Below are 18,227 nucleotides of genomic sequence, written 5' to 3'. Positions count from 1 at the left end.
CTGCAGTGAGCCAAGATCATGCCACTGCACTCCAGCCTGGGCGACAGAATGAGACTCCCTCTCCAAACAAACAAACAAACAAACAAATAAATAAATAAAGGGACTTTCCCATCCCTGCCATTTTCACAATGACTAATCCTAAGAACAATCCCTGATCCTAACATGGGCTTACTTGAGCTTGACAGTTCACCAAATGGTTTGACTTTCTTCTCCAGTTTATGCCTCACCACTGGCCCTTTCGTTAAGCCAGACAGACATGACTTTCCTACTTGTCCAGTGAGGAAACTGAAACTCAGAAAATAAAGTGACTAGCTCAAATGCCACAGCTAGGGCTCAGAAGTGAAACCTGAGTGTTCTATTTACCAAAGTAACCTGGTTGCTTAGCACTTGGAAGCTTCTACCTCCAGAAGTCCAGACACCTCACCTGTACCTCTTGCACCACAGAGGAGAGGTCTCCTCCAGCTGTGCCCCCACTCCCCTAAAAGCCTTGTATTCCCCGCTGCAGGTTCCCTCTGGCTCCACCAGGAGAAGAAGATGGCCTATGAAAAATCAACTGATATCTTTGATATCTCCAGGTCAATGTTCCTGTATCCATGGCTGGAATATCCAGACAGGACCAAAGGTGAGGCTGGGATGGACAGAAATGGAGCCCAGAGAAGGGGACTGAAAAAGAAATGCTGCCTGGCTCTCATTCCCAGGCAAGGGTCTAGGTGAGTTCAGCAAACCCATGGGAAACATCAAGGCAGGCCCTTGGACACTTTGATGGCTCTGCACAGTCCTCAAGGTAAGTCTCAGGCTCCTCAGCAGGGCCTACAGGGCCCTCTAAGATGGGACACCTGTGTGTCTCCCCAGTTTCTTCTCCCACACCTGCACCCTGCTCTTTACCCTCAATTCTTGCACCTCCAAATCTTTGCATAGGGTGTTCCATGTCTAATGCTCTTCCCCCTTATCCACCTGGCTAGCTCCTGTTTGTATTGAAGACTCAGCTTGTGCAGTTCACTCTAGGAAACCTTCCCTTATCCTCCCAGCCAGGTTAGGTACCCCTCAAGTGTACCACCTGTGTCTACATCTATCTTCACATTTGTTTCCCTCTGTTAATCACTAAGAAACACTTCTGTCTCTCCAGCTAGAACAGTGGTCCTCAAAACGTGATCCCATGACCAGCAGCATCAGCATCTTGTTAGAAATGCAAATCCTCAGCTGGGCACGGTGGCTCACGTCTGTAATCCCAGCACTTTGGGAGGCCAAGGCAGGCGGATCACTTGAGACCAGGAATTTGAGACCAGCCTAGCCAACATGGTGAAACGCCATCTCAACTAAAAATACAAAAATCAGCTGGGCGTGGTGGCAGGTGCCTATAATTCCAGCTACTTGGGAGGCTGAGGTATGAGAACCATTTGAACCTGGGAGGCAGAGATTGACCTGAGCCAAGATTGTGCCACTACACTCCAGCGGCCCGGGCAAGAGAGCAAGACTCTGTCTCAATAAAAACAAAACAAAAAACACGAAATCCAAATTCTCAGACCCCACCCCTAATCTAGTGAATCAGATACTGTGGGTATGAGTCCCAGAAATCTGTGTTTTAACAAACTCTCCATGTGATTTTTTTTTTTTTCTCCTAATTGAGGGTTAGGGGACAGTCTCATTTTGTTGCCCAGATTGGTCTCGAACTCCTGGGCTCAAGCAATCTGCCAGCTTTGGCCTTCCAAAGGGCTGGGATTACAGATATGACCCACCATGCCCAGCCTCTCCAGGTAATTCTAATGCACAATCAATTTTGAGACACTGAATGACCCCAGTGGTTTTCACCCTCAGCTGCACATTAGAATCTTCTGGGGAGCTTTCCAAAATGCCTAGGCCCCATCCCCACATAATTTGATTTGATTAGTTTGATGAAGGACCTAGCCATGTTCAAAATTCCCACAAATATTCTAATATGCACAGCAATGCTGCTGCTCCGCAAACCACATATTGAGTTAGGAAGGTAGTAGGCTATGTGCCACTTAAAGGTAGGAATTATACCTTATCTCCCGGGTGCCTGGTGAAATATCTGGTAGTAGTAGTCACTAAATGCTGAATAAATAAATGCTCGAATGTATTTATTCTGTAACCCATCTTTGCAACTGCTATCTCTTTTTTTTTTTTTTTTTTTTTTGAGTCTTGCTGTTGCCCAGGCATGGCACGATTTCGGCTCCCTGCAACCTCCACCTCCCGGATTCAAGAGATTCTCCTGCCTCAGCCTCTCAAGTAGCTGGGACTATAGGCGTGCACCACCACCCCTGGCTAATGTTTTTCTTTTTCTTTTTTTGTTTTTTTGAGACAGAGTCTCGCCCTGTCACCCAGGCTGGAGTGCAGTGGCACAATCTAGGCTCACTGCAAGCTCCACCTCCCGGGTTCACGCCATTCTCCTGCCTCGGTCTCACAAGTAGCTGGGACTACAGGCGCCTGCCACCATGCCCGGCTAATTTCTTTTTTGTATTTTTAGTGGAGATAGGGTTTCACCGTGTTAGCCAGGATGGTCTCGATCTCCTGACCTCGTGATCCGCCTGTCTCAGCCTCCCAAAGTGCTGGGATTACAGGTGTGAGTCACCGTGCCCAGCTGACTAATTTTTTTTGTATTTTTAGTTCAGATGGGGTTTCACCATGTTGACTAGGCTGGTCTCAAACCCCTGACCTCAGGTGATCTGCCCTTCCTGGCTTCCCAAAGTGCTGGGATTATAGGCAGGAGCCACCGCGCCCAGCCTGCAACTGCTATCTCATTTGAACCACACACATACTCTTATTCCTCTTGCCAGAACTCAGAAAAGCCATGGCTCCTGTTCATCTGCCCTTGTCCTGCTACCAGGTAAGACCCCTTACTTTTGCTATCCTGGGAGCTGTATCAAAGTTAGGGGGGCAGCAAACTATCCCTTCCCGTTAAAGCCAGCTCATAGAACCCTGACATTCATCTCTGGCGCTCCCATTAACTCTGTGATCTTGAACAAGTCACTTTCCCCCTCAGAGCCTCAGGAGCTTCCTGTGTCACAGGCTAACACCTGACCACCTCCCTTTGTGGAGTTGTTATGAGACAAAGTCTATGAGGCCTTGGCTGTACAGAAAGTGCTTACTAATGGAAGTCATTTTTATTAGTTAACACAGGGACAGTTAGCAACCCTCACAGTTTGGGTTGCCAGATGAAATATAGAATGACCAATTAAATTTGAATTTTGGATACACAACAAATGGTGTTTTAGTACAAATGTGCCCCGAATATTTCATTCATTACCTAAAATCCAAATTTAACTTGACATCCTAGTATTTTTTTGTTGTTGGGGAGGAGGGAGCTTTTTTTTTTTTCTTCCTAAATCTGCAACCCTACTCACTGTGAGTCAATGCTCCATTTTCTGAACTTATGCCAATCACTTGAGAACCTTTACTATGATCTTCTCAGCACAAAGTTGGGAACCACAGCTGAAGCCCCTCTACCCTGTTGCCCAGATCTGTTGCAAAGAGTGAAAGAAAGGCTTAAGAAGAGACAGGGATGAATCCTAGCCAAATCTTCAGAGAAAGCCCCTGACCCACTCAAAATCCTCCATTACAGTGAGAGCTGTAGTTTCACAATTGTTTAAGTGATAGATTATTTTAAGAAAGTCTGTTTTCCTGCTAAACTGTTAAGTTCCATGAGGGCAAGGATAACTGCAGTCCTAGCACCCAGCACAGTACCTGGCACATAGTTGGTACTCAAATAAGTATCTGAATGAGCAACAGTCTGTCTTTTCCCCACCTTTATTCCACATCCTTCCCACACCTTGCCTTTTCATTTCCCTACCCAAATGCCATTTTCAAAGTGCTTTGAGACCCTCAACTAACCAAACTATGTGTTCAGATCAATTTACAGATCACCAGTGGCTTCACAATCTGGATCTCTTTTGATCTTTACAATAATCTTGGTAGGGACACAGAGCAAGGATTATTAGCTTTGTTTTACAGATAAGAAGACTGAGACCTTGCTAGGATGAAGTAACTTGCCCAAGTTATGCAATGGGTTAAGTTGCAGCTGTGACTCCAGCTCAGATGAGAGGCTAGAGGGCATCTGTCTCACCCTGCCCTTCCCTCTCTTTACCCCCTCCTCCCCATACCCCAAGTAAGGGCCTAGGGGACCCCTCTGACTGTTCTGCCACTTGCAAACCCAGATGCCAAAGGAAGAGTTTCCCCCAAGTCCAGAGTGCTGGAGGCAGCATCCGAGCAAGCCAAACTCAGTCCCGTACTGCTACTTCAATAAACCTGAGATCTACACGCACTGGCACGACCTGTATGATCAGCGAGAGGAACGGGAGGCTGAGAAGATGTTGAGGAAAATGAGAGATGACCATAGGTGTGTTTTGCTGGCCTCCATATTCTCCTCACTCTCCATATCTTCTAGGAAAGTAAGGAAGGGCAAGGAAGGGGTGGCCCAGGGAGTAAGGCAAGTCAGCCTACAGGTCCCAGAGAGGAGCTTAGGGCGGCTCGGCTCGGCTCAGCTCCACCTGACTTGGCCGGCTCGGCTCGGCTCTGGTGGATATCACTGAGTCCTCATCTGTCTTCCTCTGGTCCCATTTCTGAGGTGGGCCGCAGCCCTGTGGCAGAGGTGAGGGTGCAACCTGAGGAGGGAAGGTACAAGGGGACCAAAGCTGCCTATGCAATTTCTCACACAGGTACATCAAAGAAGTACATCAAACCCACATCCAAATGTTCCATCTCCCCACGAGCAAGCTGACTATAAAATCTGAGATGCAATCTAGGCCCTTAGAGCCTACCTGGGACCCCCTGAAGTGGCAAAGATTAAGGGTCAGGACCATGTGGGAGAGGACGCGGGGGACTCCCTCCCTCTGGGTGCCCTTCCCTTGGGCTCACACCATCCTTCAGCCCTCAGTCCTTACCTGAAAAACAGAGGGAGGGTAGGAAAAGGGATTGGATTGGATGAGCTCCCTTTAGTTTGAAATTCTGTATTTTTCTCTGTCTTCCTTTCCACTGGCTGCCTTGGATGGGCAGGAACTCACAAAAAGCCTGGAATCTCCCAGAGAGGATGAGCAATTCTATGCAGCACAGGTGAGAAAAGGCAAGGATACAGGAGGGTGGTTACAGCCAGGAATTGGTCGAGCTGGAAAGTAAAAAGCTGCTTGATGTGATGGTGGTTGTGGGGATGGTATTCCAAGCACAAACTCCAGCTGTGTCCAGAGAATGGTAACTCCTGGGGATGGTGTCCAGGGTTCCTTCTCTTTCCTCCATCCCTCTTCCTGCAGGCTCTGGGATGCTTACGCATCAATGACAAGTTTGTCATGAAGGCACTACAGCAGGTGGTGAGTCTAAGAACTGCTGGAGTTCAGGAAAGAAGGAAACAGGGTCTGAGATGTGTGGTACATGGGCATAGACAAGGCTCCTCAGGGTGCTAGGATGGCAGGTCAGATCCAGTAAGGACATAGCCACCACTGTGCAGCATGCCCCCATCTCATGTCCTTGGCCTCTTAGAAGAGCAGCTGGATCTAAAAGATGGGGAAGGAAGAATCTGAAGATCCCCCGGTCTAACCAAAAAGACATTATTGGACTGAAAAGCCAGGAAAGTCTGAAAACCAGAACAGAGTACATTCTCTGCCTTAACTGGAAACACCGCATATGTACACATCAGCTTACCACTGGGAACATGCATTCTTAATATCCATAATCTCATTTAACTCTTACAACAACACCAGGAATTAGTATCTGTATTTTTTTTAAAGAAAATGAAAGCTCTGAAAGACCAAGGGTCTTGCCCAAGACCAAGTGGCTGCTAGATACCAGATAGAGATTTGAACAAACATCTAACTCCCAACTGCATTGTTCCTTCCATTGAACCATTTGGCCTGTATTCTGTATTTGAGAATAGATAGGTCACTTTCTAGGCTTCAGTTTCCTCTTTTGTAAAATGAGAAGTTAAGCTGAGACAATCCCTAAAGCTCTGACATTCCATCACCTTATTATATGTTCCTACCACCTGCCTCTTAAATTAGGCCCAAACTGGTCCAGAGAAAGTACAGTACGAGGCCTACCGAACCCTGGCCATCCTGGGTAAGTATGTCATCTTCCTTGGTGGGGAGTTGAGAAAGTGTAACCACTTTCTCCTTTGGGTAAGGACAAATGGGTGAGGAGCATACACCTACTCCAACCTAGCATTTGGCAAGGCCTGAGAACTATCCCAGTTATGTCGAACCAAGAGAGGAAGGTGGGGTGAAAAGGGAAAAGAGATTAGAGAGAGGGAGAGGGAGGGCGCTTGGAATTGTGTTCATGTTCAGTCAGCTGCCCTGGTATCCTGGGAGGATGGGCAACACCGTGGTACCTAGGACTTGGAACTTAGGTCTCAATAGCAAAGTGGAGTTCAATAGGTCCTTGCAGAGAAGGGCAGTACCAGAGGCTCTGCCCTGACTTGAGGCCCCTCCCTGTCCAGGTTGCCTAAATAAGCATGTGATCCGGGCTCTCATCAAACAGCTGAAGGAGAAAAATGAGGGTCAAAGGATGGAGACTTTGACGGGGCTACGAATGGCTCTTAACTCCTGGGCTGCTATCTCTAAAGACAAGGTGATTGGGAGGACAGTCAACTAGGGGCAAAGCTGGACAAGGTAATTGACAGGTTTAGCTGGGGGTTGGGTGATGAAGAAGTTAACCTAGCACAGCTTTGATAGAGGAAGACACTGTCCTTGAGGAGTTCCCTCGGAAGTTGAATAGAAGCATATGGCTTGGCCATTTACTAGTCCATTTCTGAAAAGCCAAATTTCAGAGCTGCAGTTTGTATTTAAAATGGAGAATGGAGTACAGATGGTTCCAGATTTAGATGGTTTAACTTACGATTTTTTGACTTTACAACAGTGCAAAAACAACACATATTCAGTACACTCCTTAACTTACCATGAGTATGACATTACAACCTGATAAACTCATCCATGGGATGTCATTGTAAATAGAGGAGCATCTGTAATTGCCTGATAGTACTGTTGAGAGGACTAAATGAGATAATGTATGTAAAACACCTAGTACCATGCCTATGCTCTTTCAGTGGTAACCATCATTATCATTATCATCTCTAAAATAACTTATTAAGGTAAAACCTGTCAAGAAGACACGGGGCCCAAGAGAGTCCTCAGACCCTACTGTTTTTTTCTCCTTTAGTGTTCTCTTACTTTGACCCCATCATTGCTCTATGTAAAAGAGAATCCATCATTCATCCATTTATTCAGCAAATATAAAATAAACAGCTATCATGTGCCGGGCACTGTCCTAGGCCCTTGGGATATAGCAGTGAACCAGACAGGCAAAGATATCTGTCCTTATGGAGGAGGTTACCCTCTAATGGGGGAGACCCATCATAACCAATAAATTTATTTTTAGAAAATTAGGCTGGGAATGGTGGCTGACGCCTGTAATCCCGCACATTGGAAGGCTGAGGTGGGTGGATCACTTCAGGTCAGGAGTTTAAGACCAGCCTGACCAACATGGTGAGACCCTGTCTCCACTAAAAAAAAAAAAAAAAAAAAAAAAAAAAAAAAAAAAACTTAGCCAGGCATGGTGACACACACCTGTAATCCCAGCTACTTGGAAGGCTGAGGCAGAATTGCTTGAACACAGGAGGCAGAGGTTGTAGTGAGCCAAGATTGCACCATTGCACTCCAGCCTGGGCAATTAGAGCAAAACTCCATTTAAAAAAAAAAAGAAAAAGAAAATTATGTAGTATGTTAGAGGTGACAGGTACAATGGAAACAATTACATAGCAGGGTAAGTAAGAGTGATCAGGAGTGACAAGTGGGAGTAGGGATGGGTTGCAATGTTAAATATAGTAGACAGGGAAGGCCTCATTTAGAAGGTGCATTTGAGCAAAGACATAAAGAAAGTGAGTGGGTTAGCCTTACAGATATCTGAGAGAAGACATTCCAGGCAGAAGGACCAATGCAAAGGGAGGAGTATATTTGGCATGGTTAAGAAAGCAAGAGGGCTTTCAAGCATGGCGTTTGGTTGGTGAGGACCTACACAGGTTCAACAAGGGTATCAAGAAGTGTTACTTCTCTTCGGGGCCCACCTACCCCAAGCCACGACATGATGTTTGTCCGCAATGATTGCAAGGTGTTCAGATTTTGTAAATCTAAATGTCATAAAAACTATAAAAAGAAGCGCAATCCTCACAAAGTTAGGTGGACCAAAGCATTCCGGAAAGAGCTTACAGTAGATAATTCATTTGAATTTTAAAAACGTAGAAATGAACCTATCAAATGCTAGCAAGAGCGATGGAATAAAACTATTGATGCAATGAAGAGAGTTGAAGAGATCAAACAGAAATGCCACATTAAATTTATAATGAACAGATTGAAGAAAAATAAAGAGCTACAGAAAGTTCAGGATATCAAAGAAGTCAAGCAAAACATCCATCTTATCCGAGCCCCTCTTGCAGGCAAAGCGAAGCAGTTGGAAGAGAAAATGTACAGCAGTTACAAGAGGATGTGGACAAGAGGATGCTTCTTAAAAATCTCTGTAACCATTTCTTTTATGTACATTTGAAAATGCCCTTTGAAGACTTCGAACTGCTAAATTATTAGTTTATTTTTTACATAAGGTCACTTAAATGAAAAGTGATTAAAATATATCTTTCCTACATTGCCATCTACAAAACATCAGGTATTATGAATGTTAGATTTCATCTCAGTGTTAAATCTTCACTAATAGATTTATGTAAATCATGAAAATTCCACTTATAACTACAGAAGTGAATTGTGGACGTAAAATGGTTATGCCATTTGGATAATGACATTAGGCAGCATATAATAACTAATGGCTAAAATCCATGGCTAGTGATATATAAAACAAAATATTCTTTGCAGTAAAATATTCCCTTTATTAATGTTACAGAAGGAGGAACACATCAAGGAACTAACAATCTGTATGACACTGTCAAATATTATTTTGATTTTAATATTTCCTATTTTGGTTTATTTGCATCTTAGAAGAGCATAATGACATTGTTTGATGAAGCCTAATTATGCTGGACTGCTTTGACCTTGTTTAACCCTTCTGATAGGTAGTTGTGGATGCTGGGGATGAGAACTGAATAATCTTTGCCTGGAGTGACACTACACTCTAGAGTTTCCACTTTGGAGAATATTCAGTTCTAACTTGTGATTCCCGGTAGAACAAACTTTATTTTTCTAGCCTACCAATGATCTAGAAGCAGAGGAATCCCAGTGCCTTTTAAAAGTTGTTATGTGGTTTTCCTTTAAAAAGCTCGTTTTTGGAAAGTAGAATTTATGGGTACAACATCTGCTTATTATTTGCACATAAAACCATTTAAAAAGTAAAAAAAAAAAAAAAAAAAAAAAAAAAAAGCAAGAGGGCCAGTGTGGTTAACGTGAAGTAAGAATACAGCAATAAGAAATGAGGTCCAGTTAAAGAAGTTAGTAGGAGACTAAGTCATATGTGGCCTTCTGGGCTGTTTTAAGTACTTGGGCTTTTACTTTGAGTGAAATAGGGAGCCAGCTGGGTGCAGTGGCTCACCCCTATAATCCCAGCACTCTGGGAGGCCGAGGTGGGTGGATCACAAGGTCAGGAGATCAAGACCATCCTGGTCAACATGGTGAAACCCCATCTCTACTAAAATACAAAAAAAACAAAAAAAAAAAAAACAAAAAAAAAAAACTAGCCGAGCGTAGTGGCGCATGTCTGTAATCCCAGCTACTTGGGAGGCTGAGGTAGGGGAATCGTTTGAATCCAGGAGGTGGAGGTTGCAGTGAACCAAGATCATGCCACTGTATTCCAGCCTGGTGACAGAGCAAGACTCTGTCTCAAAAAAAAAAAAAAAAAAAAAAAAGAAAGAAATAGGGAGCCATTAGAAATTTTGAGCAGAGGAATAACATGATGTAACTTACATTTCAAAAGGTTCACTCTGACTTATATGCTGCAAAAAGACTGGGGGTTATGGGCCAAAAGTGTAAGCAGGGAGATCAATTAGGAGCTACTGAAATAATCCTGACGAGATGTGATAATGGCTTGGACCATGGGGATCCCAGTGGAGTTGGTAAGAAGTGATTTAATTCTGGATATATATAATTTTGGGAGTTTTTGAGATGAGGTTTCGCTCTTGTTGCCCAGGCTGGAGTGCAGTGGCATGATCTCAGCTCACTGCAACCTCTGCCTCCTGGGTTCAAGCGATTCTCCTGCCTCAGCCTCCCGAGTAGCTGGGATTACAGGCATGCACCACCACACCTGGCTAATTTTGTATTTTTAGTAGAGATGGGGTTTCTCCATGTTGGTCAGGCTGGTCTTGAACTCTCGACCTCAGGTGATCTGCCCGCCTCAGCCTCCCAAAGTGCTGGGATTACAGGCTTGAGCCATTGCACCTGGCCTCAAATGCTGGATATATTTTGAAAGCAAAACTCTTGACAGGTTGAATGAGTTGTAAAAGACAATGAGGAAACAAGGATGAAGCCAAGATTTTTGGCCTAGCAACTGAAAAGATGAAGTTATTATCAACTAAGGTTGAGAAAGCTGTAGAAGAGGTTTGGAGTTTGCATCAGAAATCTAGTTTTAGATAAGTTATGTCTGAAACATCCACCAGAACTCCAAGGGAAGTGGTAAGTAAATGGTTAGATATACAATTTGGAGTTTAGGAGAGAAGTCTGAACTAGGGAAGGAAATCTGGGAGTTGTCAGCATATGATGTCACTACACTAGATGAGATCACTGAGCTTTGGGGCACCCCAATATTAGGAGGTCAGGGAGAAGGGAAGGAACAAGTAAATACTGAGGAGTGGCCAATAGGGTAGGAAGACAACCAAGAGTGTGGTGTTCTGAAAATCAAGTGAAGAACATACATCCAGGAGAGAAGAGAAATCAAACATATCAAGTCATGTAAGGACTGAGAACTCATATGTGGATTTAACAATGTGGGAATCATTGATTATCTTTCTTTTTGAGACGGGTCACTCTGTCACCTAGGCTCAACCGCGCCCGGCTGAATCATTGATTATCTTAATAGAGCCATTTTGGTGTAGTGGAGGTGAAAGCCTGATTTGAGTGGGTTTAAGAGAGATTGGGAAGAAAGAAGTTAGGGACAGCAAATATGGACAACTTTCCAAGTTTTGCTAGAAAGGTAGTAGTTGGCACAGAAGTAGAGTCAAGAAAAAAGAAAACAGCATGTTTCCACACTGAGGAGTAATGATCCAGTTGTTAGAAAAATAAGGACTTTGGGCTGGGCATGGTGGCTCGCCCCTGTAATCCCAGCACTTTGGGAGGCAGAGAGGGTCAGATCACGAGGTCAGGAGATCGAGACCATCCTGGCTAACTTGGTGAAACCCCGTCTCTACTAAAAATACAAAAACAAAAAAATTAGCTCGGCATGGTGGTGGGTGCCTGGAGTCCCAGCTACTCGGGAGGCTGAGGCAGGAAAATGGCATGAACCTGGGAGGTGGAGCTTGCAGTGAGCCAAGATCGTGCCACTGCACTCCAGCCTGGGCAACAAAGCAAGACTCCATCTCAAAAAATAAATAAATAAGGACTTTGAAGAGAGTGTGAAAAATAACAATGCTCTTAAACGATGTCCTTAAACAGGTGAGAAGAGATAAAGTCTGACACAAGTGGAGACTGGCCTTAGATAGATGGTTATAGTCCATAGTTAACAAGTAGAAAGGATGGGCATATGGGTGCAAGTATTGGAAGTTGGACAGAAGTGGTCATAGGAGTCTATGGAACTTCCTTTCTATTGCTTTTATTTTCTCAGTGAAGTAGAAAGCAAGGTCATTAGCCAAGAATAAGAATAGAGGAAGAAGTGTTCCAGAAACGATGTGAATTAGAAGAGTGAGAAAGAGAACTGCCCAGGGAAAAACAGTATGATTACCAGGCAGCATTAAGGGTCTATATGAGGTCTGTGGTTCACACATTTTAATAAGATCATTCACTGCCACAGTGTTTTTCTCCAGGAAGTAGTGGCACAAAGTGGAGAGTTGGATTTAGCCAGGATTGTAGTTCTGTCCAGGGAGTAGAATGAAGCAAGAGTGGGTAAAGAAGTTGAGGGTGAGGAAGGGGAGTGATTACAGCAGGATCATGGAATTTAAGCTGGGTCAAGAGGGACGGAGGTGTGGAGGAATGCAAAGGTGGCAGGCTCAATGGATTATTAGTCCCTTGTAGAATCAAACAATTGTTGGCCGCAGGAACTGGAAAAAGAGGTGATGGTCAGAGTGGGATCCATGAAATGGAGATTATGGAGAAGCTGCATTTGTGGGTAATGATCAGGTCTCTCAGTGGGATGGCTGAGGCAGAGAAGAGAACAAGGATATTGGAGGAGAGGTATGGGATCACTCACATGTACATTTTTTTAAATGACAGGAATTAACACAGAAGAAGTGTTGAAGAGAGTAACAGTGATCCATCCATGAGATAGTTATAGAGAAATGAGATCTGACCTAGGAGCAAGTAGGTGACAGCAAGAATAAGTTAATTGGGTGAAATAATCTGATGCACAAGATTCATTTTAGGGAGGAAGGTGAATACAGTCTGGAAGCATAAAGTACAAAGCCTGGCTAAATACATAGCCCCTCCCCCTACCCATTTTGTGTCCTGTCTCCCTCACAGAGGACTCAAGTCGGGGATGAGGGCAAGCTGGTGCCTGTACTACAGACACTGATCAAGAAGTCGTCCAGTGAAGCATCTCTGGAGGCAGCCCTGTGCCTGGGTTTCCTGAGGCCTCGCAGCAACATGGTCCAAGAGTTCTTGTTGCAGTGCCTGTGCCAAGGACTCAAGACCCAGCGGATGAAGGTGTGAGGGGCGGGAGGCTGGGATACCTGGGAAAACAGAAGCTGCTGCTGAATTGTGTGTGGTCTGGATCCTGCCATCCTAGTGGTGGAGCACTGCAGTATCCTCTGCGTGCTTACAACTATGTCCATGTATAAGTATGGGTTCATATGGACATATAAGTGTACATGTGTCTGTGTATATTTGATAGGTATGGGTGTTCATTTATGTATATATACACATGAACTTCTGTTCTCAAGAGGCCAAGAGGCAGGAAAAAGGACCTTAGCTGTTCCTCACCAGTTCTAGGCTCAGACTTCAAGTCCACCTGGCCACACAGATGCCTATAGGCCCTGTACACCCTGCCCTACCCTGCCCTTCATAGGCACTTAGGATGCTGGTCAAGGTGATGCATGTGCACTCAGCCCCAGTCATCAGGGCCGTCCTAGACCAGCTGTGTTCTTCCAGTGTCCTTGAGGTAAGCTCTGGACTGCCTGTACCCTTCCTTTCCTGGCACTAGGATAGGGTTAGGCGATGAAGAAGGGAATCCATCTTTCACACCTCCCCGCTTACCCTCACTCCCGACCTCAGGACCGCTTTGAAGCCACCCAAATGCTCAAGACCATTGGGCTGGAACAGATCCAGGCACAGGGGCTAGAGGAACTCACATTTAACCTGCTCAGGAGGAAGACGCATAATGAACCCTTCCTCGTAAGTGAGACCAAAGCTCCCAAGCCTAGAGACACCCAAACCTTTCTCTTTTCCCTTTTCTGGAGACCTCCCCTGGCTTCCTCCAAAGTATCACATTCATCCTGACCTATTCCTGTTCAACTAACACAGTTCATGTTTTCATATCACCTTGCCTTTGCTCAGGCAGTTCTCTCAGGTTAAAATGATCTGAGTCATCCTTCCTTCTATAAGGTAAAAAACTGTCTCATACTATTCACTCGCACCAGTAAGTAACCCCTCTCCCCTTCTGCCTACTAAAAATACTGTATGGCTCCTTCAAGACCGATCCCAACAATACCTCCTATGGGAAGCTTTCCCAAATCACCAACCAGCATTAATCCTACCTTCCTCTATGTTCCCTTGCTTTTGTATTTAATATAGCTTGTTATAAAACTAGGTGTTATATTTCTAAAGACATTTTTTAAAAATATAAATCAGATTGTGCCTTCTCAGCAGGTCCTGAGACCTGCTGAGTTAAGATAACCTTTTCTTCAGGGTTGGGGGTGGGTGGGCTAAGGGACAGAAGATTGATGTGAGGGGTGTTGCTTAGATGCTGCTGAAATTGTCTTGACTCCTCCTAGCAAAACTTTCTATTGGCTCCCAATGCCCTGTGGATGGCTTATGTTGCTTCCACAGCTCAAGCCTGCTTGCCTCTCTAGCTTCACCTCTCATCATTCTCCCCGCCAGAACGACGCACCAACTATGCTTACAACAACCATGTCCTGATTTATACCTGTTGTCCCAGGGTAATTAGAGCACTCAGAGTGCTTGGAAGAGTCCATTTGGTCACCTCTCTGAGCTGAATTATTTTCAGCTCCCCATCCTCTCTGTACCTTCTCCTGCCTCCAGATTTATGAATATGCTCTCCCCTCTGCTCCTAAAATCTGACCAACCCCAACCATCTGCCTGGTTAATTCCTACTCACCTTCCAAGTTTCATTCAGCTCAGGTATCACCTCTTCCAGGAAGACTTCCTGGCACCCCAGACTGAGTTAGGAGACCCTCCTATGTGTACCCTACGCATTCCCTCTCTCTGTTGACTCATTTTGATCCCTCTGCAGGCTGTGAGGCAGGCTGTGGCTCAAACTGTGGAAGAACTCAAGTTGAAGCCTATGATGATGAACTTGGTGGAGGCGTGAGTGGCCTGGGAGCTGCCAGGGCCAAATCCTAGGTGTGGGAAGGGGGCAGAGGGTCAGTGAGAGGGTCAGTGGGAAGGGGGCAGAGGGTCAGTGAGAGCTGAGAACCTGCAGTGCAGCAGGTCCTGAGCTCTCCCTTTCCTGTGCCCCTAACCAAGTAACTCTTTGACCCCTGAGCTTTTGTTCATCTGTAAAGAGAGAGTAATAATACCTACTAAGGTTAGGTATAGGTTGCTATAAAGCTGAAAATATGACACGAAAAGAACTTTTAAAAGAAAAGTTCTGGACAGTCCTGATCATCATTCAGTGCCTTCTGGCAAACTGTGGTGCCTCTTTTTCCTCTCCCAGCCCCTTTTCTGATCCAAGAAACAAGAGAAGGAAATGAATGAAATTAGCATCACTTTGCCTAATTCACTCTGGACCTAAAAAGCAACCAGCCTCCCTTCCACTTCCCCTACTCCTTAATTCAACTATAACATACTCACTCCCTTCTACACAGACAACTGATGAACCCAGATGCCACTGCACGCCAGGAAGCAGTCATCTCTTTGGTAAGGTGGGCTCTGCTTCTCTGACCCAATTCCTGTGTTGATGGCAGGCGGAGTAGGCGATTGAGCAGAGTCACTGAGGGGAATAAAGGCCTGTACATTTTGGGGAAGTTGTTTATTTTAGAATTCCAGCCCTACCGAGAGTTAAGATAACCTTTTCTTCAGGGTTGGGGGTGGGTGGGCTAAGGGACAGAAGATTGATGTGAGGGGTGTTGCTTAGATGCTGCTGAAATTGTCTTGACTCCTCCTAGCAAATATGGGCGTTAAAGTCCCATGTAGTGGTCCCAAATGGCAAGGAAAGGAGTATCTCAGCTGGGAAACCCTATCTCCCCGCTCTCTATGCTGCAGAGTCTCACAAAGGGGCTAGAATGGGAAAGAGTATAAGGCATCTTCCTGGGGCTGGCTACGTAGGCACTCTCACTCTGCTTCTACCAGGGTGTCCTGGGGATCCGCAGCCCACAAGTGTTCCACTTGCTCCTGGATTTACTAGATGCAGAAAACCACCAGGCTGTGAAGAAGAGTGTAAGTAAGGCATTCCTGCCCACCTTTTCCTCTTCTCTATCCCTCCTCCAAGCTTCTCCCACCTATCTCACCACCATTTGCTCCTTGTCAGGAGGAGAGGGTCATGAGCCCTTAGACACTGTCCCTTGACCTTGTTCCTTGGGGCCACAGTGCCCTGTGGCTAGAATTCCCCCTTCCTTTGGGTGTCCCCTCTCTGGAGTCTCCTAGCCTGAACCCAAAGTGAGCCAGCACTAGGACCTTTGTTTCAACACAGCTACAAGAAACATTAATCCTTTGTGCCTCAATTGATCCCTGGATCCAAAACAAGCTGAAAAACAAGGTTCTCTTTGTATACGAGGCACCTAAGACCAATGTGAAGGCAGAGCCCACAAGGTTCCGGAAAGAGCCTGAGAACCCAGAAGAGTTAACTATTCAAGACTTTCGACTTGCAAAGCTGAACCCCTTGTTTACTGCAAAGTCCATCACCAAAGTAGGCCAAAAGAAAACACCTGCTTTCCCACCGTACTGCTCGAAACCACGAAAACATAGGCCACAGGCCATAGGGCCCTGGCAGCCAAGGATCAAGAAACAGCTCCGGGTCCTTGCTGAAATTGCCAAATAAGTCAGTTCTTTGGGTCTACTCCCTGACTCCCTCCCTAAAGATGCTTCTCAGGCTCCCCTGAGAAAACAATCTATACTTACCTTCCATGAATAAACAAGTGTCACTCTACCTACCACATTTCTCGGAATCACTACTGCCACTTCTGTTCATCAGAAGCTCCACTGGAATACAGGTCTCCTCACTCCTGCCTGTGTATACTTTCCACTCAGCCACATGCCCTTCTACCAGAGGAAAGAGGGAAGGACAGAGTCAAAGCTTCTCTGGACGGCCAGCCTGCCTCCCTAAATCAAGTGCTTATCTGTGTCCAGAATTTGACGGCAAAGCTAGAGAGGAGTCTCTGCCTAGATAGAGAAAACTAGGAGAAAATGCTGGAAAGCTTGGATCACGTCCTCTTACTAACTTGCCCTCACCCCTTACCTCCCTACCAGTGGTCAGGAGATAATTAAGCGTTAATCAGAACCAACCATCCTCTCTGCTGCCTCGTCTACCTAGGTACCTGCTTTCTACCCTTTCCTTTGAAAGACCCTATTTACTCTCTAGGTCATTCCCTTTGAAAGACCCTTTTTATTCTCTAACACTGCCTTAATTTCTCCCCTATTTCTACGGAAGAAGCTTTAGTTTCCCTTTGCTAACAGGACCTACCACACCAATCCCAACAAGCTACAACCCCTATCAAGAAGGAAGGGCCCAGACTTTGGAGTCAGACAAATCTGATATTTAATCCTAAGGTTAATCACTTTTTTTTTTTTTTTTTGAGACGGAGTCTCGCTCTGTCGCCCAGGCTGGAGTGCAGTGGCGCAATCTCGGCTTACTGTAAGCTCCGCCTCCCGAGTTCATGCCATTCTCCTGCCTCAGCCTCCAGAGTAGCTGGGACTACAGGTGCCCACCACCACACCTGGCTAATTTTTTGTATTTTTAGTACAGATGGGGTTTCACCGTGTTAGCCAGGATGGTCTCGATCTTCTGACCTCGTGATCCGCCCACCTCAACCTCCCAAAGTGCTGGAATTATAGGCGTGAGCCACTGCGCCTGGCCAGTTCATCACTTTTAACTTTGAACAAGTTATTATTATTAAAGGTTAATATTTAACCTTTGTGATTTTGTTTCCTCACCTATAAAATGAAAAGAATAATGCCTATTACCTCAGAAAGCTCCCATGAGGATTACCATAAAGCTTAACAGTGCCTGTCATTACATAGTAAACAACCAAATATGAACTTTTCTCTCCTTTCCTCTTTAATGTTGTCATGTGAGCCTGTGACCATCAGAGGTTAAAAACGGCTGTCTCCTGCCACCTCCTCTTCTTCCCCGAATCCTACTGATTTACTGGGAGGTCAAGTTCTTCCCCTCAAGCATAGAAAAGTTAAAGTAAAACAGACGCTCCCTTCTACTTCCCCACACCCCAGGTTCTACAGTAGTCCCAACAGTTATTCTGAATTCAGTGCAGGCTGAGCATTCCTAATCCAAAAATCCAAAATCCAAAATGCTCCAACTAGAAACTTTTTGAGTACCAACATGACACTCAAAGAAAATGCTCATTGCGGCATTTAAGATTTGGGGATTAGAGATACTCAACCTATAAGTATAATGTAAATACTCCAAACTCTGGGGAAAAAAATCTGAAATCCAAAACATTTTTGTTTCCAAGCATTTTGGATAAGGGATACTAAACCTGTATAGTGTGTCACTCAGAATTATCTCCTAACCTACCCCATCACTTCTAGATTCATGTTTTGCATGAGAGCAAGGTTTAAGTAAAAACCAAGGTGGTTTCACTATTTTGAGTGTATGCAGCACTGCCTGGGGGACCCCTCTAATATTGTGACATCAAAGTCCAATGATAGGAAAGATGTTCCTCTTTTGCCTACTCTGCTGCTTTGGGTCCATGAGCAACATAACCCAAATTTCCCTGTGCCTCAAAAGCCTGTGAGTAC

The 18,227-nt window shown here is 45.2% G+C and overlaps 1 protein-coding gene, 1 long non-coding RNA gene and 1 pseudogene across 8 annotated transcripts in view; 2 read left to right on the top strand and 1 right to left on the bottom strand.

The window, feature by feature from the left end:
- LOC105485121 (uncharacterized) overlaps nucleotides 1–7,493 on the bottom strand; it is a 71,804-nt gene extending 64,311 nt beyond the window's left edge. For 2 of the 4 annotated variants that reach the window (XR_011615629.1, XR_989354.3), the window contains exon 1: nucleotides 173–533. This is a non-coding gene — a long non-coding RNA (uncharacterized lncRNA). Of the gene's footprint in view, nucleotides 1–172; nucleotides 4,620–4,898 lie in introns of those variants that run through there. The other 2 variants (XR_011615628.1, XR_989355.3) reach the window with 2 other exon arrangements.
- Nucleotides 491–17,339, top strand: LOC105485119 (HEAT repeat containing 9). 4 transcript variants are annotated; one of them, XM_071082745.1, is made up of 15 exons: nucleotides 491–622; nucleotides 2,796–2,845; nucleotides 4,173–4,354; nucleotides 4,674–4,806; nucleotides 5,011–5,067; nucleotides 5,262–5,318; nucleotides 6,006–6,063; nucleotides 6,440–6,570; nucleotides 12,600–12,782; nucleotides 13,144–13,236; nucleotides 13,350–13,469; nucleotides 14,548–14,621; nucleotides 15,122–15,173; nucleotides 15,606–15,692; nucleotides 17,213–17,339. In XM_071082745.1, exons 1-15 carry the CDS (start codon nucleotides 535–537, stop codon nucleotides 17,258–17,260), a joined length of 1,413 nt encoding a protein of 470 aa, XP_070938846.1. In that variant the 5' UTR covers nucleotides 491–534; the 3' UTR covers nucleotides 17,261–17,339. The 4 variants fall into 4 exon arrangements, with proteins under 4 accessions (XP_070938846.1, XP_011745617.2, XP_011745616.2 ...); XM_011747315.3 differs by lacking the exon at nucleotides 17,213–17,339 and adding an exon at nucleotides 16,030–16,406; XM_011747314.2 differs by lacking the exon at nucleotides 17,213–17,339 and adding an exon at nucleotides 15,946–16,406.
- LOC112427310 (probable ribosome biogenesis protein RLP24 pseudogene) lies at nucleotides 7,719–8,738 on the top strand (annotated as a pseudogene).
- Nucleotides 17,340–18,227: the final 888 nt, after the last annotated feature.

The sequence above is a fragment of the Macaca nemestrina genome, chromosome 17, assembly GCF_043159975.1.
Source record: "Macaca nemestrina isolate mMacNem1 chromosome 17, mMacNem.hap1, whole genome shotgun sequence".
NCBI classification, from domain to species: domain Eukaryota; kingdom Metazoa; phylum Chordata; class Mammalia; order Primates; family Cercopithecidae; genus Macaca; species Macaca nemestrina.
Note: the sequence above shows the minus strand (reverse complement) of the source record. Positions and strands in the feature narration are given on the sequence as shown.